The sequence below is a fragment of the Molossus molossus genome, unplaced genomic scaffold (assembly GCF_014108415.1).
Source record: "Molossus molossus isolate mMolMol1 unplaced genomic scaffold, mMolMol1.p scaffold_m16_p_23, whole genome shotgun sequence".
Classification (NCBI taxonomy): Eukaryota; Metazoa; Chordata; class Mammalia; order Chiroptera; family Molossidae; genus Molossus; species Molossus molossus.
This window is the reverse complement of record NW_023425359.1, coordinates 25,479,345-25,503,882: the sequence shown is the minus strand read 5'-3', so window position 1 is coordinate 25,503,882 and position 24,538 is coordinate 25,479,345. Positions and strand designations below refer to the sequence as shown.

Sequence of the window (24,538 nt, the reverse complement as noted above, 5' to 3'; positions counted from 1 at the left end):
GCCCACTTCGCCCCCCCCCGACCACCCTGCTGTTCTCTGTACCCACGAGTGGGTTTGGTCTGGTTTCAGGTCCCACAGGTACGTGCGACCCATGGTGCTGGTGTTCAGGAGAACCGCTCCTGCTCTCCAGCCTCTGCTCTCTCTGCCAGCCTTGTGCACACTGTTGGATGACTTATTCGAAGTTACTGGTTGATTAAGCGTCTCCAGTGCTAGGACGGAAATACCCAGAAGGCAGGGCCGCACTGATTTTCTGTCTTCGGTTGCATCCCTTGGTCTCAGAGGGGGCCTGACGTGCACTAACTCATGCTGACTCACAGACACTGACCACGACCCGGGTGCTCGAAGCCCTCCTTCCTCCTTCCCCTCAGGTCCGCCTGCCTCACCCTGCACTGCAGTCCCACCGGTCAGCACCGGCTCCCTCCTCAGCCTTAGCCTGCAGCTGGACCGTGGGCGTGACACGCAGGGCCAGGCTTTGTCCCAGACCATCCCCGGACTCGGCAGGTGCTGATCAAGTGACTGTGCCTCTGGCTCGGGGTGGAAAGACGCCAGGAAAGATCGGAGCATCTACCCCGATGGGTTACACCAGGGCTTCTCGGCGACTTCGGGCAGGGGATTGAATGTCTCTGTGCAAGGCAGCGTGGCGGACGAGCGGTGGGAGCTTGTGTGAAACATGCCAGGTCTGTTGCAGCAGTGCCCCTCCCTGCAGCCCAGGACTGTGTCTCCCTGGTGACACGGGGACTCGGGGACTCATGCCCTGGACTGAGATGCGGGTGGCACCTGCCGGCTGCCCCTTGGTGCTCCCAAAGGAGCTCTCTGCAGACAGATGCTGCCACAGGAAGCAGCAGAGGGGAAGGGTCGGAGGTTCAAACCCTCCCCCCCAAAGCCTGGGTGCTTCCTGGAACTGATAGCCCCTTAGGGCTTTCCTGCGTGTGCACCCCTCTTTCTTCCCCAAGCAGTCGGCCCGTTTTCAGTTTGGTTGTTTCTCTCTCCTCTCTCTCTCTCGGCCAAAGTTGGCCAAGGCCTCGGAAGCTCAGCACCCAGATTCCTGTCGGCAGAGACAGTGGTCGGGCAGGGGGTTCGCAGGGTCCTGAAAAGCATGTGTTTCCTGGGGCTGTAAACAGCTGCCCCCCCCCCCCAAAAAAAAACAGCACCAAATACAGGAGAAGGGTCAGTGGGCCAGGCACCACCCACAGGCCAGCCAGACAGGTGCGGAGGTGGCAGGAAAAGTACACTACGCACTTGAACCGCAAGAACCCCGCGGCCCGTCCTGCTGTCCTGGCTCAGATCTGCTGCTGACGGCCGCTGCATTTTTGTGTCTTTTTCTCATCGCGTGGCCCCCTTGTCTTTAAAAGGCTAAATGCTCTGTGCTAAATTTGGTCACACAGCGCTCCAAGATTCCCTGGAATGTCCTCAAGTTTCAAACCACTCTGACAGGGAGGCAGGCCCGCCCCTGCCAGGAGATTGGCCTCTGCTTTCAGGGCCGGGCAGTTGCTGGGTCTTATTGGCCACTGGGCAGACCAGCCAGGTCCACTAGCCCTGGGCCTGGGAGGCTGCTGCTTGTAGTTAACTGCCCAGCACCTGCCGCGCTCAGGGCGGAGGCGCCGAGTCCCCGCTCAGCCAGGAGGTTATCCCCAAGCCCCCTGCTCCATTGAGATCAGCCAGCCCCTCCCCTCTGCAGCCCCCCAGGACCCCCACATCCCCCAAAAGAGTCACAGCCGCCTTGCCAAGATGTCCAAGGTAGCCAAGTACCGCCGGCAGGTGAGCGAAGACCCTGACATCGACTGCCTGCTGTCCACCCTGTCTCCCGAGGAGATGGAGGAGCTGGAGAAGGAGCTGGACGTGGTGGACCCCGACAGCACCATCCCGGTGGGGCTGCGGCAGCGGAACCAGACGGACAAGCAGTCCACGGGCACCTACAACCGGGAAGCCATGCTCAACTTCTGTGAGAAAGAGACCAAGAAGCTCATTCAGAGGGAGCTGTCCATGGACGTGAGTGAGGGGTGCTGGGGGTGGGGCGGAGGGCGGAGACCGTGTGTGATGGCGCAGCCCCGGATCCGATGCTTCAGGGTGACTGCGTGCCCTGAGCCGGAGCCGGGGTGTCCAGCATCGGGGCTGCGGGCAGGCGGGGAGCTGGGTGTCCTTCTGTATGTGGCCCCACACCTGTGGGTTCCTTCACATGCACCCCATCCAGTGAGCGGGAGGAAGGACAGGGATGTGCCCGGGGAAGAGAGCTGTGGGCCCTCCCCGCAGGGAACAGCTCCTCGTTAAGCCCTCGGCCCACGGAGGGGGCTGCGGGCAGGTGGGCTCCCCACAGCCACCGCCTGGGCTGAGTGGCTTCAGTGCTCTCGAGGGAGGGGAGGGGAGGGGAGGGCAGGGCAGGGCAGGGGAGGGCAGGGGAGGGCTGTACTTTCTGGAAGAGCCTCTGGAGGGAGCAGCCCCTCCTCCCGCAGTCAGCCCGGCTGCCCCAGGCCCCCCTGCTGGGCCAGGGGTGGTTCCCAGCTTGTTTCTGCCCGGGGCCAGCAGGGCTGGGGGTGCAGTTTAGGAAGCGCCAGTCCACACCCAGGATGGGTGAAAGCCACGCCTGGTCCGTGGTCCCAGGTTGGGGTGCAGCTCTGTTCTCATCATGCGATCGCTCGCTTGTGAGTTTCTCTGGGACAAACCAGACTCGCTCCACGCAGCCGGCTCGGTCCCCTGTCCACGGTGAAGCCTATTCAGCAGGAAGAGGGTCTGAATCTCTGTGCTGGTCTCTCCCACTCGGTCCCTGCGTCCTTCCTGCCTTGTCCATTCCGTGGGGTTCCTGGCGAGACAAAATTGGGTCCCCCACCTAAGAGGGTTGCCGTGGAAACTTAGAGGGGCTGGCGTGCGGTCAGCACGTGGTAATCACAGCTGTGGGACCGCTGGCCCTTTGAGTCCAGACCCAGAATTTACCGAGTGTGGAAAGCAGACCCCCCTGCCCCTCCCCCAGGCGGCGCAGTGCCGGGGTGAAGGGCAGGCCCCGTGCTGAGGGCGGGTGACCTCACAGCCAGGGCAGAGGTGGGCTGCAGGATGGGCCCACAGCGGCTCCCCCTGACCCGCCTGGACTCCACGCGCGGAGCTGGAGGTTGGTCGAGACGGTGCCTTGAGACCAGCCCTGCTGACTTGGGCATTTACAGAGAGCCGGCCGCCTGTTCCGTTTGGGCCCCACAGATCTTGGGAAATGGGCAGTTTTATCCCCATCATACAGGTCAGGAAACTGAGGCAGCGGGAGGGTGAATGACAGCCCCGAGGTCACACAGCCAGCAAACGACCTTCCTGGCTGAGGGCTGTCCCCCTCCACTCTGCCGCACAGGTGGGCCCCTGCCCTGAGCCTATCATCTACTTAGTCACAAGACACCTGCAGAGCCAGCACAGGGTGTTACCTGTTCCCGTCCTGACGGTTGTGGGAGCCTTAGCTGTGACAGGCTGGTCCGTCCCCAGTGACTGACACGAGCTATTAGAACTGCTCACACTGGTGTGACTTAGGGGCCAACTGCTCACACCGGTGTGACTTAGGGGCCAACTGCTCACGCCGGGTGTGACTTAGGGGCCAACTGCTCACACTGGTGTGACTTAGGGGCCAACTGCTCACGCCGGGTGTGACTTAGGGGCCAACTGCTCACGCCGGGTGTGACTTAGGGGTCCAACTGCTCACGCCGGGTGTGACTTAGGGGCCAACTGCTCACGCCGGGTGTGACTTAGGGGTCCAACTGCTCACGCCGGGTGTGACTTAGGGGTCCAACTGCTCACGCCGGGTGTGACTTAGGGGCCAACTGCTCACGCCGGGTGTGACTTAGGGGCCAACTGCTCACGCCGGGTGTGACTTAGGGCAAGTGAGTCCTGCCCAGATAGCAGGAGGTGGTGAGGAATTTCGGTTGGTTCCTCCCGGTGGGATAATGCTATTGTGGACACACCTCGTAAAAGGATGCTGGTCTTTTAGACGGGGATGCGGGAATATTCACGGGAAACTGATGGGACTGGGGGTGCGCTCTACGCGGTCCAGGGGAGTACGGGGGAGACAGGCCTGGCTGTCCCGCTCCAGAGGGCGCTGAGGCCGGGAGGCGGGCTGTCCTCCCTACTTCCTGTGTGTGACTGACGTTCTCCGTGCTCACTTTCTGGAGACAGAAACCGGGAGTGGAAAGGCTCAGTTTGTCTTAAGCTCTGGGCCTTCCTGGGGAGGGGACACCTCATAATTCATGATGGGAAGGACTCCGGAGGGACCTCTGTCCTGAATGTGTCCCCCAGCCCACCCCTGGGCTCCTCTGGGTCATCTCTCTGTCCCCGGGTCCCAGACCCCACTTCCTTCTGGTGGGTGAGGACCAACACCCGTGCGAGCGCCCCTCCCCCTCGGCTGTGCCAGCCTCCCCGAGGGCGCCTGGGCACCTTGTTGTCACATCTGTTTCTCTCTCAGCCTCTGCTTGTGCGTGATGTTGGGGGGGGGGGGTCGAGGTGAGGGGCGGGGCTTGGACCCCTGCCTTCCCTCCTTTAAAGGGCGGAGCTCCCCACCTGGGCTGCACCCTCAGGGAGAAGACAGAGCCCCTGGGCGGTGCGCAACCAACCGCACCGCCATGAAACCCTGTCCCTGGCTCAGGTTTCGGGAACCGGATCCCCAGTGGGTCAGCTCGTGTGTCCTCTTTCCTTCCCAAGTGGGAAAGAAAACCTGCCACCTGCCTCCCACGTTCCTCCCTGCGAGAGACCGGGCTGGGGGAGCCTGCCTCGGCCAGGGGCCAGGGGCGCTGGCTTCTCCCCCAGGTGCCCTCCAGAAGCTCCCCGCCGGCCGAGCCTCCTGACCCGCCTGCTGCTCGCTGGCCCACAGCCGCAGCACGCCCCCCCCCACCCCACCCCCCGTCCCAGGCACGGCCCAGAGTCCAGGAACCTCCACAGGGGTGGGGGTGGCTGGGCCCCTGCAGCACACTGGGCACAACAGCCCTTGATCAAGGGGATTAACCCCGATGGGTACACACCCAGAATAGCCCTGGAGGCTGCGGAGAGGGCAGGAGAGGGGGTGGGGGACTGGTGACCCCGGAAGCAGAGGCAGAGGTCCAGGCTTCTTCTCAGGGTGGGGGATGGGCGTTGGCTGCGGGGGCCAGAGAGGGAGGCAGGTCGGATGGACAGGATCTCGGAAATGGCTGGACAGCGAGGGGCTGCGGGTGGTCCAGGGCTACAGCTGGGTCTGCGTCCCACTGACAGGGAGGTTGCCCCAGCGTCAGGGTCCCCGGCTGAGAGGGAGGAGGTGCATCGAGCAGACACCCAGTGGGGACAAGGCCCTCAGCCAGCCTCTCTGCCGGCCCATCTCCCTGTCCCAGGAGGCCCTGGTGTCCATGTCGGTGTGGGTGTCACGTCAGCACCCCGCGGCTGAGCCGAGTGTGAGGCCTGGATGGGGTGTTGGGAGGTACAGAAGCAGAAGGGCCACCCGCACCCCAGCCTCTGCGGGAGGACCCATGAACTGTGTGTGTTTGCAAGGAGGGAGGGGTCCCATGCAGTCATTAATGCCCCAACTACTTAGTGAGGGCCCTGCCCACATGGAGCTTATATGTCACAGGTGAGGGGTGCTGTCCTCGTCCGTGTGCCGTCTGCATGCAGGAGCCCAGTGGGCGGGGCCGGACACTGACACTCAGATGCCACCCAGTCGGATGCCCAGGAATGCCCGGGGCCGTGGCACCCAGGCCTGTCGGATGGGCTGTGGTGACCAGAGCTCTTCCGGGAAGGGCCTGGGTTCCTGCACCGCGGAGAGCCAGAAGCCCGGGGTCCGGGTTCGGTTCTGCTGCTGCTCCTGAGTCCGTGGACTGGAGCGGGTCCCCGCAGAAGGGGGAGGTCACTGTGCTGGGTCCTTTCAGTGCGAAGGCTGTGAGCAGAGCTGCCTGGGGCACAGGCCTCCTCGGGCTCGCGACCTTACCTGTGGGGTGGGGAGGGCCGCACCCAGGGGTCCTGGGGGATGAAACTGGTGATGTTTGGAAAGTGTGCACAGTCTGCAGACTGGACCTGCCCATGTGCCAAGTGGATAGTTTGCTTTCAATCCCTCGTGAGGTTGGAAATGTCATCAGTGGGATGAGGGAGAGGAGCGGGGACCTTGTCGCTCCCCGCCGGGCCCCTCACCTAATTCATTTTCCACCCCGGGCTCCAGGGCCCACGCTAGGCCGATTCTCCTCGTCCGTCCGCCACCACCGAAAAGCACAGCAGCCTTGGCAGGAATGTGCTCCCCGTCCCTGGGGTCCACTGCGGACAGAGCAGGCCGGCCGGTCGTCAGGGCGCTGTTTACAAACAGCCGGGAATGGAAGGCCTCACCCCCCCCCAGTCCCCTCACCTGCCTCCCTCAGGGACAGTCCTGGCCTCCTCAGCGGGTCACTCGTCAGCCCTCACTTCCAGGCCGCGGTGCAGGACCCGAGCCCGCGGAGCGACAGAACTCGGGGGGCGAGGGCAGAACTCCCAGGGAGCTCAGCTGCAGATGCACAGAGCCTGGCGTCACAGCCCCGCTAGGCCTGGTCCGGGCTCTGCTGTTTCGGGTGCCGGGTGTGCGGCCCAAACAAGTCCTTGACCTCCCTGAGCCTGTGCTTCTCGGTGCACAGACGGAAATGGGGCCTGGGCACAGGTGGTGGGGGGCTGCAGCCCTCACAGGCCCGAGGAGCCCACGTAGGGGGAGGACGGTGCGAGCAGGCTGTCTCCTCCCTGCACCCCCATCCCAGCCACCCGCGCCCCAGCCTCTGCGGGAGGACCAATGAACTGTGTGTGTTTGCAAGGAGGGAGGGGCCCCGTGCAGTCATTAATGCCCCAACTACTTAGTGAGGTCCCGGCCCACATGGAGCTTATATGCACAGGTGAGAGGCACACATACACATACACGCAGAGATCATGTGTAGCATGATGCAACATGCACGGGTTATAAGGAAGAATGCCGTTTCGGCAAAGAGCACGTGACCGACATGTTGGTGGTCAGGGAAGACACCGCCAACTGATGCCCTCGGAGCCCAGCCGGGGGCCCGAGGAGCCACTGTGGGGCAGCTGGAGAGACGCTGTCCAGGCGGGAGGGAGCCCGGGGGTCTGAGAGGGGTCAGGTGCAGGGACAGGACTGGCGAGGTCCCTGAGAATGTGATGCTGTCTGCCCAGAAGGGAGCCAGCAGGGGAGGCGGGGCCTGGAGGAGGTGAGTTCTGCTTCGAGCCAGGATGCTCCAGGAGGGCTGCCCAGCGGGCAGGCAGCGCCCGGCTGGTACGGGGTGCTGGACGCTCGGAGCCTGGGAGGAGACTCACTGGGGAGAGGATGTGGGTGCAGAGGGCAGAGGGCAGGGACACCCCTCCACTGTGCCGACTTGAGGGAGCAGGAGCCCTGGAGGAGGTGGAGAGAGGTAGGAGGGCCCAGTGGTTTGGCGCGAGCCCGCGAGGAAGGGGCCTGTTCCTTCTGCCTGACGTTGGAAGAGGTGGGAGCAACCAGCCCAGTACAGGAAGATGGGAGCTGGGATGACAGGGGTGTCCCGGAGTGAACAGGGGGCCCAGGACAGCGCAGGGCTGGTCTCCCAGTTGTCTGCGTTTTGTTCGTGGGAAGCAAAGGTGTGGACAGGAGCAGCCAACGGACTCCGAGGGGTTTTGGAGACGGGACATGAGAGCCCGCTGACGTGCGGACGGGACGGGACGTGCTGCCGTGGAGGGCCGGCCCCCAGGCCGGGGAGGGGGGCAGCGGAGAGCAGGTGAGCCAGGCAGCGAGGTGACCTGTGCGGCTGCAGGAGACGGCACCAGTGGCCGCGCTCGGGCTTGACCCGGGGGGGGGCAGCAGCTGAAGCGGTGGTGGCGGAGGAGGTACACCTGGTCAGGCAGAGAAAACACAGACACGGGTCAGAAACCAGGCCTGGGAAACGTCCTCACGACACCAGCTGCCGGGGCTGCTTGAAACCCCAGCGGGGTTTCGCCCCAGGACCACTGTGCCCAGGAGAAGGGGAGCCGGTGAGGTTGCCGCAGACCCCTGCCGGTGCCCTCGCCTCCCAGGGCAGCCCCCTCTGAACCTGCCCGGCTGTTTCCACCCTCCGCAGACGACCTGGTGTCGGTTTCACCGAGAAATGTGAGCCTGTGTGAGACCTTCCCACTCCTGTCTGCTACCTGGTGGGGACGGCACGCACCTGCGGGCTGCCACCCTCTCTCCAGCCCAGGCCCCACCCCACTCAAGGACACCAGCATTGGCAAGGTCTCCGAGGACCGGCCACAGCAGGTGTGCGCGGGACGGGCCACCTCACCTACTGCCAAGGCAGCGTCTCTCCCGTGCAGCAGTGGACGTCCCTGCTCCTTCCCTGCACTAAGAGCACCCTGGGACTCCGCGGTCCCTCCCGTGGCCAAGGGCCTTGTGGGTGGGGGACTTTCTGGTTCATGCCAGGCCCTGCAGTCCTCACCTGCAAGGTGGGCACAGCACAGAGGGTGGCCCCTTGGGAAAGAAGCTGTGACCACTGGCAGCGAGGCCCCGTCCAGACCACGGGACTGGCACTGTGGGCAGCTCTGGGTCCACGTTCCCTGCAGCTGAGGTCACCTAAGCACACTCTCACGTAACGTCTGTTCCTTCCTTTTTTTTTTATCCTCACATTTTTGCATCTATCTTCGGATAGAGCAGGAGGGAGAGAGGGAGGAAGAGAGAGAGAAACATCGATGTGAGAGAGACACATCCACTGGCTGCCACCCACATGACCCCAACAGGGGTCGGGGACAAATAGCAACCGAGGTACATGCTCTTAGTGGGAACCGAACCCGGGACTCTCTGGTCTGCGGGCCGACACTCCAACCGCTGAGCCAAACCGGCCAGGGCTGTTCCTTACTTCCTAATAATCGTATTACAGTCTCCTTCCCCCGTCACTAGAGATTCCTCCTCAGCATCATTTTCGGTGGCTGTTATCATCGTCCACCGTGTGGCTGGGCGAAGCCATTTGCCTATATTTGGACATTCACAGGGTTCCCAGTAAATAGACTCCCGAGGCCCCGGGCAGATCCGCAGGGCCAGGCTCCTTGCTGTGGCCTCTGGCGCCCGTCCTGGGAGAGGGAGCCAGCCAAGCCCCAGGATAAACAGAACCCTGAGCGCAGCGTCCGCCCTGCCCCCCGCTGGGACGGCGGCCTGGTGGGTGGAAGGACTGGACCCTGCAAAGGAAGAGACTGACGGTCACGCACAGGACGGACCCCGCAGCCCAGCGTCAAGTCCCTGATGTTGGGGTGTCTGCCACACCGGGCAGACCCGCCCCCCCTCCCCGTGACTCTGGGAGGCAGGACACGTGTGCCTGGGTCTGTCCCGGGAGAAAAGCACTGTGATCACGTAAACAGAGAATTGGGCTCCAGCCTGGAATGGTGCAGGTGTGGGGAGGGTGTCGAGAAGGGAGGGCCAGTCCCCCTGTGCGGCTCAGTGGTTAGAGCATCGGCCCGCTGACAGAAGAGTCATGGGTTCGATTCCACTCAAGGGCACGTAGCCCGGCTGCCGTTCGTCCTTGACCCTGGTCGGGGTCATGCGGGAGGCAACCAATCAATGTGTCTCTCACGTCGATGTTTCTCTCCCCCTCCCTCCTACTCGATTGGAAGATAAATGGAAAAATAGCCTCAGTGAGGATTTAAAAAAACAAGAAGGGGGGGCAGCTGCTCATCCTCCTGCTTCCAGAGACCCTGACCCACCCAGGGGACACCCAGCTGCTAGGCAAAGCAGTTTCCTGCCCAAGAAGGATGGAGAGTGACCCCCGGAGCCCGCACCCATGCGCCCAGCTCTCCAGCACGAAGGTCCCCATCCTGCTGAGCCTCGGGCGCCTCTCTGCCTGCAGCCTGGCCTCCCTCCCTCATGGCTCAGCCTGGGCGCAGGGTCTCACCACCTCACCTGGACTTTTGTGACCGCCTTCAGCTGGCCTCGTGTCCTCAGTCTCTCCCGGCCTTCACTCCGCCCCCTGGGGAGCAGCCCGAGCTCTCTGTCAAGTCCAGGCCCGGCTGTCACCTCTGGTGAAGCATCCGCCCCAAGTCCATACCCGCTGGCCTGAGGCAGGCGGTCTGCAGGCTCTGCCCTCTGGGCTCACACAGCTTCTCCACGACCCCGTGAGTCACGTGTCTCCTCTGCCCGAGGGACCCGTCTGACCAGAACTTGCTGGATCCTGGTTCTGCTGTTTAAAGGCTCACTCTGAGCTTCAGATGACCTGCCCTCTGGTGGGTGCGCCTTCCAGATCGCTGTGCCCACGGGATGGGCAGCGTGGGGGGCAGAGCTCCCTGGCACCAGACCAGAAACCTCCAGGGACCCACCAGCCAGCGGCACCGTCTGGGCCCTTCTCTCCGTCCCGGCCACCGAGCTCTGCGGACGGCCTTGTCCACGTGTCCTCACGCCTGGGGGGGTGGGGTTTCCTGTCCCTGGAGCCGGCCCGGATAGACGAGCTCAAAGGCCCCCAGAGCTGGTAGTGGACAAGGCTGCCTGCTGGTGGCCGAGCCGGGGCCCAGCCGAGTCTGCCCTTCGTGGCGGAAGAGCGATGCTCCCTGTCCCTGCAGGTGTCCCTCCCTGTGCACTTCCTTCCCCCCAGCACACGGTAGGAGGCCCGGCAAGTCAGCTGTGGCCAGTGCAGACAGGTGCCCTGCAGGGACCCTGCCTGCTGCAGGCCCAGAGGGGCCCTGGCCCAGGCCGGAGCGGGCGGGGCCACGTGCTGACAGGCTGTTGGAGGAATGACTGGTTTTAGGTGAGAGGTGTAGCAGCTCCTTTAGAACAGACCTACACCGGCGCCTGCTAGCTCAGTCGGTAGCGCAGGAGACTTAAAAAAGACGTACACTGAGATGTCCGCGCACGTACGTCCTGCTGGGGTTGCATGTGGACGGAACAGGTCGGCCAGGTGCCAGGGACAGGCAGCGGGTCCGGGCAGCTGGAGGTCTGTGCGAAATTGTGGTTCCCACAGAGCCAGGCAGAAGAGGGGGAGGCTGGAGGGGCGGCTTTGGGGGCCCTGCGTGGTGGGCTTGGAGGTCTGGACCTCAGCATCTCAGGAGACCCTCCGCACCGTGTGCAGGTGGCTGCAGTCTGGGACAGGCCGCAGGTGTGGGTGGCCTGGGCGCAGGGTGGCAGGGGCCGGTGTGGGGCTGATCTGGGGTCTGCGAGGAGGTGGGGATGAAGGGCAGAGGTGCAGAAGCAGGGAGTCAGGACCGGCCTCGCCATGGTGGTGATGGGGGGGGCAGGGGACTGGGTGCCAGTCCTGAGACAGTGACGATGGGACGGGGGCCTGCCCGCCTCCTCTGTGCCGTTTTCTGTCAGGCCTGGGGCTGGCCGCAGACTTGCCGGGACCCAGTGTGGGGCCCTGGTTCAAGAATCAGGAACGCGTTCGAAGTGACAGCGAGCATTAACAGAGTGCGTGGCCCGCCGGGCTGCTGGGGGGCCCCCGGAGCAGGCCCTGCCAGGCCGGTGCCAGCATCCCGAGCGGGGGGCGGCGGCTGTGGGAGGGCCAGGGCTCCTGCCGCCCGACAGCCAGAGGACGGCCTGTTCCTCCTGCCACCCCTGGGACCTGCGCGAACACAGCTGACAGCTCAGTGGCTCTGGACTGTTCTGCAGACTCGCTCGGAGGGACAGGGAGCCGGCAGCCGCGGGCGGGTCAGAAGGCAGGCGCTGAGGTGCCTTGTTTGTGTCCACAGAGAGATTTCCCAGTTTCTCCAAAAATGGGGCTCGCTGCAAGTCTCCCAGGGTGTCACCGGCCAGCTGGCCAAACCCTTCGGTCTGCGGAGAACTCGGATTCTGACCCTGCATCGCAGGGACGATACCCCCCCCAGACCCTGAGGCCTCGAGACAGACAGACAGACAGACAGATGGGTTCTCCACAACCTCCCACCAGCACCGGGAAACACCGGCCGCTCCACGGGCAGTAAAATGTGGACGCTCTTGTGGGTGGGATTAGGCCCTGGGCAGCAGACCCTCTGCCTTCCCAGCTGGTGCCTCTCCTTGGGCCCAGAGCTCCCCAGCTCAGGTGTCCCTCCCTGTCTTACCCCCGTCACCAGGGATCCTGCCCTCAGAGGCTCAGGGCTCTGAACACCATCACGGGGTTCTGGGTGGGGGGACGAGATGTGCAAGAGCCCGACCGCCTGGGGGGAGATTTCCAAAGCAACCTCGTCCCTACTGGCTCTGGCACTGCAGGCAGGTGGCCAGGGTCTGGGACATGGTCACTACATTTCTCACGGGAAAGTACAAAGCGCAGTCCCACTGACCCCTGGTAATTCCTCCCTGGGAGCCACACTCAGCGAGCGGCCGGGCCTCAGGGGGAGGAACCAGCCCTCGGCCTGCCTGGGCCCCGTCATGGCTGCTGGGCCCTCCTTGGCTGAGTCCAGGCCCTTCCTCTGCAGCCCAGGGAGGGAGGCAGCCTCTCCACTCTGCACAGGCGGCCACAGGTCCAGAGGGGCTGGGTCACTCCCCAAGGTCACAGCTAGTCAGGGGCAAAGCCCAGTCCTCGAGCAGGCGAGAGGGAGCTGGCTTTCTAGGGGCAGTTTCGGCCACGAGGTGGGCAGCTGTGCCCCCTGAGTGGGCCTAAGCCTCAGGAGGGGCTCCTGCCCCTCAGACCAGTGGGCGGGGTGGCCAGGCGCCCAGGTGGCAGCAGATCCCCAGCCCTGGGCCCCTGCCTGCCCTCCCGCAGGACCACGGAGACACAGGCCTGGCCGCTGCGGGCCACCTCTCAGGTCAGCAGGTGGCCCTGGCCCAGCCCCTTCATGGGAGAAGCAGGCGAGATGGCCCTGACGAGGTCGCTGCACACACCCCGGGGCTGTCTCAGTGTCGCAGGGAGTTCAGCTGTCGGGGGACAGTCCTGCTCCCAGCCTGGAGCCTGAGCTGGGATTCTGAGGGCCTCCAGACAGAAAGCTGAGGCCCCGAACATCCCAGCGGCACCACCTGGGCCTGGCTTTGGGGGAGGGACGAATGCAGGGCCCGTCTTCCTGGGCTCTGCCCCCCAAGGCAAGTGCGGTCAGGAGGTCAGGAGGAGGCTCTGCAGACACCTCCCCAGCAGATGCCCAGGGCAGCGTTCTCCTGCGGAGACCACGGCCGCTCAGGTGAAGGGTCACAGGACAGGCCCTCGGTGGGGTCTGAGCGGCTGAGCACCCAGGGGCGGGGGTGGACTTGGGGATGGATGGACATTCCCTCTGCCCCTTGGGTGCATGTTCTCTGTTCAGGCGGGTAAGGCGGGTGGAGGAAGTGGCCGAGGAGGCCCGAGGCAGGGACCGGCTGTGTGCTGCCATTGGAACCCACCAGACAGACACTTCACGTGGATCCCAACCCAGTCACAGGCCTGAGCCACGTCACGTGGCTGTGGGCCTGGAGGAGCCAGGGAACGGGCTGCTCCTCCTCTGACACAGCTGGGGCCAGGCCACGGGTCAGTGGGGTTCAGGGGCCGTACCCCCCCATCCCGGGACTCCCCAACCCTAAGGCTCTCCCAAAGGGATAAGGCTGCTCAGCGTCAGCCCGAGGCCTGTGCTCCGGGGAAGTTCTCCGTTGTATCCGACCCACAGCCTCTTGCCATAAAGGGCGAGTGGTCCAGTGAGCCGGGAGGCAGGGACAGAGGCAACGCATCACCTCTGGGGCCACGGGGAGGCACCCCCAGTTCTGCAAGCAGAGCAGCTGGCCCGCGGACTCGCTCTTGGACTGGGAGGCGGCCCTGCGTGCTCTGGGCCCAGAACGCTCCTTCTCCTTTTAAGGCGACGGAGGAGCTGCCTCCCAGCCCACTCGTTCCTGCTGCTCCCAGAGCCTCGCGATTAATCAGCCCCCCGCCCCCGCCTGCTTTTCATTAGATTCTTTTTTAAGGGTTGGCACAGCTCCCCAAGAACAGACTCGTGGCAGACCCCCCAGGGCCGGGATGTACCCTGAGGGGGTGGGGAGTGATCCTGGAGGGAGACCAAGGGGGGCCGGGGAGGGGTCCTGGACCGGAGCCCTGTGGACATGCCGGGTGTGGCTGGGAGGGGCGGGGGTGCTGGGGTGCTGTGGGCAGCAGGGCACCTAGAAGGAGGCTGGGGAAGGCCGGGGGAGGCCTGAGACCCAGTCTTTCCTGAACTGTGGGAGAAACTGGTCGAGTTTTAATCTCTCTGCAACCCCAGCTTCCTCTAAGTGAGGCTTGAGAGCGGCCTGGGGCTGTGAGCACCCTGGGGGGTCACACTGGGCGTCACGTTGGCGATGACATTGGGGATGACCTTGGGGATCTGGAGGAAGGGAGCGGAGGGCATCGAGGCCGCAGGGCTGCTGTCCCCTCCATGCTGCAGGGCCGGCCCGTGATGAGACCATCTGACCCGGGGGAGGGGGCAGTTTGCTGGCAGACCCAGGCGTGTCCTGACCTGGAAGGTGACCCCTGGTCCCTTGCACTGTCCAGCCTCTTCCTTCCTTCAGATCAAGGTGCGGTCAAGTCACCGCCACTTGTGCGCACAGCTGGGCACAGAGTGAGGGTAACGGGCTCCCCTCTGCTGGGCACAGCGCCCCAGTGAGCCCCCCTGCGGCTGCCCGTGGGCAGGGGGAGGGACCGGCACATTCCAAGGGCCTGTCTCACCAGGCCTGTGTCCCTTGGCCGGCTGTTGATTCTGCTGGGGGAGCCAAGGACTTTGCTGCTAAATAAACCCAGGGCTGGTCCCCAACGGCACGTTAGGCTGCAGGTACAGCCTGTTCCAGACCCGCTCTCCCTCCCGGGGGGGGCAGGGGGTGGCTGGAGCCCTTATCCCCAGCCCAGCCCCAGCCCAGCCCCTGGAAAGACACAAAGTCTTTCTAACAACCCGGCCATAGCCTGTTCCTCGTGCACGTGCACACCTTCGAGGGAGGACATGCCGACCCCCTGAGGCCCCAGGTGCCCTGGGGTCTGTCGCAGTTGGTCCACGAGCTCTCCTTACCTGCTTCCAGACGGTCCTGCCTCCAGCTCCTCCAAGGGGGGGAAGCCAGCACCTCCAGAGAAGTGGCCTGAGAGGGCCCCCCCCCGCACCCCCGTGTGGCTGACACGCCCCCAGAGCACCATTTCTGTGTTCGTGTGGTCACAGTGGAGTCACAGGACCCTAGATCTGAGGTCGGCCGACCCAGCAGGTTCCAGGGCTCCCTGCAGACAGGTTTGGGCAATGTTTCTACCGAAAGAAGGGGCCGTGCTGTGGATCACCAGGAAGCCACACACGCTCGAGGCTCAGGTGTGTCCTGCTCTGAGAGGTGACCATGGTGGACAGAACCATCAACTCCCTTAACTGGTAGAATACGTTGCCAGCAGCCCTGCAAGAAGATGCTGGCTGCAAAGGCCCGGGTCCGAGAACCACTGACCGACCGCAGCCAGGATGCCGGGGGGGGGTGGGGAGCTCCGTCATCAAGATGCCTGATATTTTCATGACATTGTAAGAAATCAACTCTAATGCAAAAAGCCACGGTGAACACAAATTCAAAATTGTAAATAAGTTACTCCCTTCCCCCTTTATTGATTTGAGAGAGAGAGGGAGAGAGAGATGGAAACATCGATGAGAAAGAACATCGACTGGCCGCCTCCTGCACGCCCCCCACTGGGGATCGGGCCCACAACCTGGGCATGTGCCCTGACCGGGAATCGAACCAGCGACCTCTTGGTGCAGGGTCGACGCTCAACCACTGAGCCACACGGCCAGACCAACATTGTAAATAAAGGCAGGACCAGGGTTAGTGATGATTCCTTTTGCCTCGGGTCCCGACATGACTGAGCAGGGCCCCCACCTGGACACACTCCTGAATCTCGAGTGGGACAGAAAGGGACAGCACTAGCCCGAGGACCTGGGGAGGGAGCTGCCGTCAGATGACGCCTGGGGTTTCGGGGTCTGCCACCAGCTCATCTGCCCAGCTGGAGTGCCCGTCCCTCTCCGGTGTCCCCATCCGCCCCAGAGTCCCCATCCCTCTCTGGTGTCCCTGTCCCTCTCCGGTGTCCCCATCCTTCTCCAGAGTCCCCGTCCCTCTCCCGTGTCCCCATCCACCCCAGAGTCCCCGTCCCTCTCCGGTGTCCCCATCCGCCCCAGAGTCCCCATCCCTCTCCCGTGTCCCCATGCTCATCCCGGTCATCACCCCTCTCCCCCAGAACCAGCTCCTCATGTTTCTTCTTCTTTTCTGAATTCTTAGGAAAGCAAACAAGTGGAGACCAACACAGGTGCCAAGAACGGAGGGGGAAGGGGCCAAGACACCCGCACAAAGGCCCTGGGCCCCAGACAGGACTCAGACCTGGGGAGGGAGCCCCGGCGCGGGGCCTTGAAGAAGAGCTTCTCCAGAGACAGAGACGACGCCGAGGGCAAAGGTGCCCAGCCGCCCAAGGAGGAGAAGCTCATCAGGGGCATTGACAAGGGCCGGGTCAGGGCTGCCGTGGACAAGACAGAGGCTGGGGGCGACGGGCAGGGGGGCAGCAGGGCAGCGCCCAGGAAAGAGGAGGAGCAGAGAGGTGTGAGCAGAGACAAAGATAAGAAGAGAGAGGAAGGAAAGGTAAAAGGGGGGGGTGAGCGCACAGAGGCTGCTGGGAAGGAGGACCAGGCGAGGAGACCAGGAAGTGGGGGCGCAGACACGAAGAAGGAGCAGGAGCTGAGACCAGGAAGTGGGGGCACAGACACAAAGAAGGAGGAGGAGACAGTAACAAAAGAGGAGCCCCCCAACCTCAGGGGGCCCGCAGAGGAGAGGAAGCCCGAGGCTGCAGAGAAGCAGGCACCCCGCAGCCCCGCCAAGCCCCCCGAGGGGGCGGCCCCGGCGGAGGAGGAGGCAGCGCCCAGCATCTTCGATGAGCCCCTGGAGAGGGTGCGGAACAACGACCCCAGCATGACCGAGGTCAACGTCAACAACTCGGACTGCATCACCAGCGAGATCCTGGTGCGCTTCGCCGAGGCCCTGGAGTTCAACACCGTGGTCAAGGTGTTCGCGCTGGCCAACACCCGCGCCGACGACCACGTGGCCTTCGCCATCGCCATCATGCTCAAGGCCAACTCCACCATCACCAGCCTCAACCTGGACTCCAACCACATCACGGGCAAGGGCATCCTGGCCATCTTCCGGGCCCTGCTGCAGAACAGCTCGCTGACCGAGCTCCGCTTCCACAACCAGCGGCACATCTGCGGCGGGAAGACGGAGATGGAGATCGCCAAGCTGCTCAAGGAGAACAGCACGCTGCTGAAGCTCGGCTACCACTTCGAGCTGGCGGGGCCCCGCATGGCCGTCACCAACCTGCTCAGCCGCAACATGGACAAGCAGCGGCAGAGGCGGCTGCAGGAGAAGAAGGGGCTGCTGGAGGTGCCCAAGGCCGGGGCGCCGGCCAAGGGCTCCCCCAGCCCCTCACCCCAGCCATCGCCCAAGGCCTCGCCCAAGAACTCGCCCAAGAGCGGGGGTGCTCCGGCCGCCCCACCTCCACCGCCGCCTCCCCTGGCCCCGCCGCTCATGGTGGAGAACCTGAGGAACTCACTGTCACCAGCCACCCAGCGGAAGATGGGGGACAGGGCCCTCCCTGCCCAGGAGAAGAACTCCCGTGACCAGCTGCTGGCCGCCATCCGCTCCAGCACCCTCAAGCAGCTCAAGAAGGTGAGTAGCAGGAAGGACCAGTGCGGGGGGGGGGGGGGCTGCAGAGGGGACAGGCAGAGGAGAGGGAGCTGGGCCGGGCTGCAGGCAGGATACAGACGCCCAGAGCCATCGGTCGGCCCGCTGCCCCCAGGTGGGCACCTCTGTCCCTCAGAGGGGACTGTCCTTCCTTTAAGGGGCTTCTTTTAGCCTCTCCCTCTGGCTTCACCTCCCCCTAGAAATGACAAGCAGCCTCTCCGCGGGGTGTTGGCCTTGGACATTCCCTCTAGCCCCACATTTACTAATGGCCTCTGAGGACCAGCCCAGCCCGAGGGACAGTCTGTCCCAAAGGGGTCTGGGAGATTTAGCCCTCAGCAGTGTCAGGGACACCAGCCATCCCGGACCCTATTTCCCCGGATGACAGAGGGCACGTCGGCTAGGACCAGACGGCAGGAAGGGAAGGACTTGCCCGATTATAATCCCAGTGGTCACTGATGACATCAGCTTTTCCTGGACCCTCTGCCTGGTCCCGGGAAGAGGGTGAGGCTGCTGAACCCTCGCCGAGTGGCCTCCCTAGACACTCTGCTTTGTCCTGCAGGTGGAGGTGCCCAAGCTGCTGCAGTAGGGACCAGGCTGCCGGGCACCGTCCTCCAGGGCCACACAGACCCCACCCACCCCGGCTGACCGGCTGCGACGTCCCTGGTCAGCCTGGGGACCTGAGGCCCGGGCCACGCTTTCTCATCCAAATATTTCCTCTCCACCCGGAGCGGATGTTTCTGGACTAGAAGAGTCCTTTCAGCACGTCACGGAGAAGATGGCACGCCGATGGGATCCAGGGAGGGTGTCCCACAGGGACCGCGTCACAGCCCAGCCCCTGCAGTCCAGGGCTAGGATCCAGGCCTCTGAGGAGCCCTGGGCAAAGCTGCTGGGAGGGTATGCGGGCAGGGGCAGAGAATGGAGAGGGCAGAGGTTCCAGGGTAGAGGGATGAGGGGATGAGGTCCCCCCAGCCCCTCCTGGGCTAATCAGGGCACCTGGCAGGGCAGCTGGCCTGGACAGACAGTGCCTGGGGGTGGAGAGGGACAGACATCAGCTGCACCTGAAGGTCTGATGCCAAAGCAGACTCCCTGCCCCCTGCTGCTGCCCTGCTGTCTTTTCCCGTCAGATTTTGATAATATATACGAGCCTTTAGCTACAAGTGGCTGTGCCCACCTCTGTCCAGTGTGAAGGGCCCCGGCGCCCGCCCGGGCTCCCTGGAGGGCTGCAGAAACCTGGTTCCCGGCAGCTATCCCAGGCTGCCCACAGCACAGTCCAGGGCAGGAAGCACAGGGCGGGGCAGCCTCCCCACTGAGCCGGCTGTGGGCCGGGAGCTGGTCGCTCCAGGCCTGTCCGGCTGCCTGGAGCCCTGTTGTGTCCGGCGGGCAGAGGGGGCCCAGGCCGGAGCCTGTATCAGTTCATTCCTGCCTCTCCCTGCCTGCGGGCTCCGGAAGTGGGTGCCCCGCCCCACGCGAGTTCTCTCCCTGCCCGGGCTGCGGGCGCCGGCCCCACCGCGCCCTCCAGGGCACCTCACCCGTCTCCCTCTGGGTTGGTGCCTAATGGCGCAGGGTGCTGGCCCCTTGGCGCCGCCTTGGTCTGAGTCACTTGTGGGTGCCCCTGCCTGCTCAGCAGGGAGCAGGGCAGCTTCTCCATGTTTGGGGCGCAGGCGGGTCTCTGCTAGGTCTGGCCCCAAACGGAGGGCAGCCCTGGCCAGTTTGGCTCAGCGGGTGAGCATCGGCCTGCGGACCAGAGTCCGGGTTCGGTTCCCGCAAGGGGCACGTACCAACAACGACGCCATAACGGAGGGCAGAGCTCCCCACCCCGGCACAGTGGGCCCCGCGCCCCGCCCCAGCAGAAGGTCCTCAGGGGTCCGCGCCTTGCACCCCGTCCGCCGGCGCTCGCACAGCGGGGTGCTCCGGGCGCTCGGCCGACCTGCGACCCCGAGGGGGCCCGTTATCTGCACGGTGCGGATCCAGTTGGGCCCAGAGAGGGCAGGCGGAGGTCCGGGATCACAGCGCCCAGAACCGAGAGCCCCGCGCCCCGTCCCCTTGCTCAGGTGGGCGCGGCGGAGCCGGCCACCTTGGGGGGCCCTTGCCTGCAAACTGCGGACGGGACTTGGCCCGACTAGGGGAACAGCCGCCCACCGCCGAGTCTCCTCCGCGCCCGGGCACCGCCCGCCGTGACCCCACCCTCCCGGCCCCCACGGAAGCGGGGCGCAGCGCCACCTGCTGGCCGGCAAGAACGGAGGCGCCCGGCCATGACGTCACCCTCCCGGGGACACCGGGGTGCAGGAGCCTGAAAGGGTCTGTCTTGGTTCGCGCCCGCCTTTGCAGGGGAGGAAAATGGGGTTCACAGGGAGCAAACCAAACCCCGGTCTCCTGCCCACGAGGATGCTCTCCACGCATGGCTCCCGTCCCTCCCGCGTCTGCAGCCGAGCTCTGTCCCCACCAGGCCAGAGCACCCCGGGGCCCAAGGACGCTGTCCACCGGCTTTGGCGTGAAGTGTCCTCCGTCTCTGCCGCCCAGACCTCCCCTCGGGTCCCACGGACACCCTGGGAGACCACTCCCTGAGGGCCCTGCTGCTCCCATCCTCTGCCTCACTTGGCCTTGGGGTCGCCTGCTCCCCCGGGGGCGAGAACACCCCACCCCGACAGTGTGGGTGGCAGAGGCCCTGGGGGCGTGGCTGGCACAATAGCCATGTGCAGAACCCAGCAGGAGCCCAGTGGCCTGAGGCAGGGAGCTTCTAGCCAGACGGGCTCCCAGGGTGTGTCCCCTGAGGGCCCGGGGCAGCCACCTGGCTCCTGGTCCTGGGCCCTCTGATAAGGGAGGAGCAGTTTCACCCTCATGACAGCCCGCCCTGCAGATAAGCAGAGCCCTGGGGACCCTCAGCCCTGTGGTTCTGCCTGAGGGTGGGGTGGGTGGTGCTGTGCCCAGCCCTGTCCCTGCCCCCACCCGGGGACTGGAGCTGGCCCGGCAGGGCCCAGCGGGAGACAGCGTTAGGGAAGGTGAGGCCATGCTACCCTTGTGAGTTACAGTTTTAATCCAGCCGCCCAGAGCCCGGGCCAGGTGCACTGCTGCTGAAGCCCCACCCAACCCACAGGGGCAGGCGGGAGGGTCCCGGGAGCAGAGGTTGTGAGACACCAGGGGCCGTGACCCACGCTGTGCCCCCAGTGGAAATTCGGAGCCCCCCTCTCATTCATGGCCCAGTTCAGCCCAGCTCCTGTCCCCTTCCCTGCTGGCCCAAGGTGTGGCTCGGGGGGCCTGTTGGGTGGAGGTCCCCTGCCCCCCAGGCGAGATGCAGAAACAGGAGAGGGCACCTTCGGAGGGTCAGCAGACACCGGTTCCTCAGGCTCCCGGGTAGGCGGGCTGCGGTGGGTTATACGGGGGAGGGGCTGAAAGCCAAAGAGACAGGATGAGGGTTCTGGGCACAGGAGCACGTGAAGTGACCCCCACCCCCAGGCGTGCAGGATTCGGGGAAGAGCCAGCCTGGGGGTCTCAGCTGGAGGCTGAGGGAGTCAGAGGGACTCAGGTGAGACAGGACCCGGAGGTCCTGCGGCAGGGGTGGGGGTCGGCAGGAGAAGGGGCTACAGGTTGTTCACTTACCTGCAGGGCTGTAGTTGGGGATCCCAGGGGGGTAGAGAGGATGCTGGGGAGGACCACTAGGTGGGCACATGAAGCCAGGTGGCAGGGGTGCAGGGCCAGCCTTGGGGTCCTGGGGGTACGGGTACACTATGTGTCCTGTCATTGGAATCTCCTGGCCTAGGTGGGGGACGAGGACCAGCATTGAGAGCTCCACCCCCATGGGGCACGTTGCCTCCTGCCCAGGAAACCAGGTGAGCCCACTGGCCACTCCTCGCTGGCTCCCAGACCTTGCGTCAGAGCAGAGCAGGGAGCTGGGCGCATGGCCCAGCAGGTCAGGCTTCAGAGACCTCATGAGCCTGGGGCGGGTCCTGCTGGGCCAGGACAGGGCTGGCATGTCATCACCCAGCAGGCTGCCCCGCCCTCCTTCCCTCGCGACCCCCAGGCCCACCACGCACAGGGACCCCCCCTCGAGACCCCCCCCCAACTTAGCAGGTGTGTGCAGCACTTCCCGCACACACCCTGCTGAAGGGTGGACAGTCACGTGTGCTCGGCCGTGTCCACGGCGGTGTCCCGGGCACCCCTGGCCGTCTCCCTGGGTTACGTGCAGGCAGGCGTGTGTACAGTTCACACACACAACCCTCTGCCGCCCTGGGCCTGGCCCCGCCCCACCTGTACCTGCAAAGGGGACCTGCAGCTGCTGGCGCCGGCGGGACAGGTAGCAGCAGGTGCAGAAGCAGCAGACGGCAGTGGCCATCAGGGCCACAAAGAGCATCACAGCTGAGGCAATGCCTGCCGTAACCTTGGGACTTGAGACAAACGGTCCTCTCACCTGCGGCACTCACAGGTGGGGTGGGGCGGGCAGTCCAGGAAGGCAGGCTGAGGCGCAGGGACAGTGTCCCCCAATACGCAGGCCCCTTAGAACCTCCCAGAGCCGCTCCTCCCCGCCAGTGGCCTCTTCAGAGAGAAGCCCGGGTACCACACCCTGGGTCCCCTCCATTTTATCAGGGAGCAAAGACCCAGACACCCAGCTGGTGAGCAGGGGGCCCCGGGTTAAACCCGTCCCCGCCTTCGGGCTACAGCTCCCTCCGCGGCACTGCCTGCGGTCTGGGTGTGGACCCTGGGCCTCCCTCCACAGGGCCTGACAGGACCGAGGGCCCAGCCCCAGCGACAGGGACTGTCCCCACGGGTGTCCGGCTGGGCTTAGGGTGGGCAGGTGGGAGGTGGGAGGAGGGGCCGCCCAGGCAGGCTCCTGGGAGGGTGCAGGGCGGTGGAGGCCAGCCCACCTGAGCCCCAGGCAGCGTTTCTGCTGAAACTCGGGGATGAGCAGGCTCTGGTCCCTGCAGCAGAACCGATGGTGGCAAGTCCCGCAGCAGAAGGTGAAGGGCTGGCAGCTGAACCCCGGGTGCCAGGAGTCCTGCTCGTCCACGTACCCCAGACAGCTCGTGCCAGCCAGTGCTGTGGGCGGGGGCGTGAGGCTGTCAGGCTGTCTGGCCGCCCTTAGCCCCACCCCATGGTCCCCACTGGGCCCCCCAGGAAGCCCCATGGCGGTCCCCAGCCCACTGAACCCCGCTCCATGAGAGCTGCTCCTGTCCCCACCCTGTGGGTCTCAGCCGGGCCCCAAGGTCAGCTTCCCAGGGCCGTCCACCCTTTCCCTCCCACTCCCTGCAGGCTCCCAGCACCCCCAGGGTCTTGGGGACCCCACTCCTAGCTCCCTGCCCCTTACCCAGGGGGACCCCCAGCATCAGGAGGATGGGCGGGAATGCCATGGTGAGAACGGGGTGCTGTAGGCACCGGAGCTGCGAGGGCTGCCTGATGCCAGGCAGGGCTGTGGTGGCCACGCCCAGGACCGGCCCACTGCTCCCCCAGTCCCTGTCCCCTCCCTTCGTGGTGGCTCTCCATGAGCTGTGGGCACCCATCCCCCGCAGCTGCGCCTGTCGTGCCATAGACCCGGGGCCTGGATCCTGAAGCCAGGAGGCCGGAAGGGGAGGGAGGAGAGGCTGGGAGGCACCCCGCCCCCACTCCCAGAACACAGGCCCCACTGACGGCAGCTCAGAGCAGCTTTGTCCCCAGTGGCCACAGGCACTGGCTCCTGGAGGTGCCCCCGTGTGGACAGTGCTGGCGGGCTCGGGCCTGGGCCTCACTGGTCAGGACGGCATCTGGGTGGACACCCCTCCTCAGAGCAGCCCTGCAGACATGCCGCCTGGCTGGGGCGCAGGGCTCAAGTGCAGGGTTGGGGGGCGTCCATCAGCCCCACAGATCCAGGCACCCTGACCAGGGCCACAGGCCCGACGGGAAAACCACAGGCGGCCTCCTATGGAGCACGTGGGCTTGGGCCTCATTTGGGACCCACAGTTCCACAGGCTCAGGCAAGGGGACAGGTCATGAACCCGCTTCAGACACCAGTGGGTTCACGACATGTCCCGTGCCCAGGAGGCGGCAGGCAGCAGAGGGCGTGGATGAGTCGTCTGGTGCTCTGCAGTGCGGGCAGCGCGGCCCGAGGCCCAGCGGGACCACCCGCGGGGAGGCGGAGGCCCAGCGGGACCACGCGCGGGGAGGCGGAGGCCCAGCGGGACCACCGCGGGGAGGCGGAGGCCCAGCGGGACCACGCGCGGGGAGGCGGAGGCCCACGCGGACCATCGCGCGGGGAGGCGAGGCCCAGCGGACCACACGGGGGAAGGGGAGATGCCAGCGGGCACGCGCTGGGAGGCGGAGGGCCCAGCGGGAACACCCGCGGGGGAGGCGGAGGCCCAGCTGGGACCACGCGCCGGGGAGGCGGAGGCCAGCGGGACCACCCGCGGGGAGGCGGGAGGCCCAGCGGGACCACCCGCGGGGAGGCGGAGGCCCAGCGGGACCCCGCGCGGGGAGGCGGAGGCCCAGCGGGACCACGCGCGGGGAGGCGGAGGCCCAGCGGGACCACGCGCGGGGAGGCGGAGGCCCAGCGGGACCACGCGCGGGGAGGCGGAGGCCCAGCGGGACCACGCGCGGGGAGGCGGAGGCCCAGCGGGACCACGCGCGGGGAGGCGGAGGCCCAGCGGGACCACCCGCGGGGAGGCGGAGCCCGCCCTGGCCCTCTGGGCGCTGGCATCCGTGTGGGCAGGGGGACTCTGGCCGGGAGGTGCTGGCGGCCTGAAAGGGCAGGGGCGCACCCTCGTGTGGGACAGTCATGAATGCAGAGGTCCCTCAGGTCCCTCCCCTCCCGACCCAAACACCAGAACCGGACACAGGGTCCTCGAAGGCTAATGGCAGAGCCGACAGCTCCTGTTTCACAGCTTCACCGGCAAGGCTCCGGCGGCTTTGCTACCAGAGTCGACCAGCAGGTTCAGATCCGGGCCGCACCCGTGGAAGTGGGGACTTGCCCACCATGGCCACGCCCGTGACAGGAGGAACGGCCGTTCCCTGCTGAACGCTGACCGCGCGTGCACGCGCTCCGCTGTCCCCGGGCCCCGCTGTCCCCGCGTG

The 24,538-nt window shown here is 65.5% G+C and overlaps 2 protein-coding genes and 1 long non-coding RNA gene across 4 annotated transcripts; 2 read left to right on the top strand and 1 right to left on the bottom strand.

The window, feature by feature from the left end:
* Positions 1-1,728: 1,728 nt before the first annotated feature.
* LMOD1 (leiomodin 1) lies at positions 1,729-18,167 on the top strand. Its single transcript, XM_036277514.1, has 3 exons — positions 1,729-1,989; positions 16,055-17,488; positions 18,063-18,167. Exons 1-3 carry the CDS (start codon positions 1,729-1,731, stop codon positions 18,087-18,089), a joined length of 1,722 nt encoding a protein of 573 aa, XP_036133407.1. The 3' UTR covers positions 18,090-18,167.
* Positions 18,168-20,274: 2,107 nt separating this feature from the next.
* On the top strand, positions 20,275-24,484 carry LOC118640508. 2 transcript variants are annotated; one of them, XR_004961400.1, is made up of 4 exons: positions 20,275-20,502; positions 20,929-21,026; positions 21,261-21,330; positions 24,292-24,484. It is a non-coding gene; the product is annotated as an uncharacterized LOC118640508 (long non-coding RNA). The 2 variants fall into 2 exon arrangements; XR_004961401.1 differs by lacking the exon at positions 20,929-21,026.
* SHISA4 (shisa family member 4) lies at positions 20,382-22,937 on the bottom strand. Its single transcript, XM_036277371.1, has 5 exons — positions 22,803-22,937; positions 22,363-22,534; positions 21,755-21,885; positions 21,101-21,256; positions 20,382-20,889 (listed from the first exon to the last, which is right to left on the bottom strand). The coding sequence occupies exons 1-5, from the start codon at positions 22,843-22,845 to the stop codon at positions 20,843-20,845; spliced, it is 549 nt and encodes a 182-aa protein (XP_036133264.1). The 5' UTR covers positions 22,846-22,937; the 3' UTR covers positions 20,382-20,842.
* Positions 24,485-24,538: the final 54 nt, after the last annotated feature.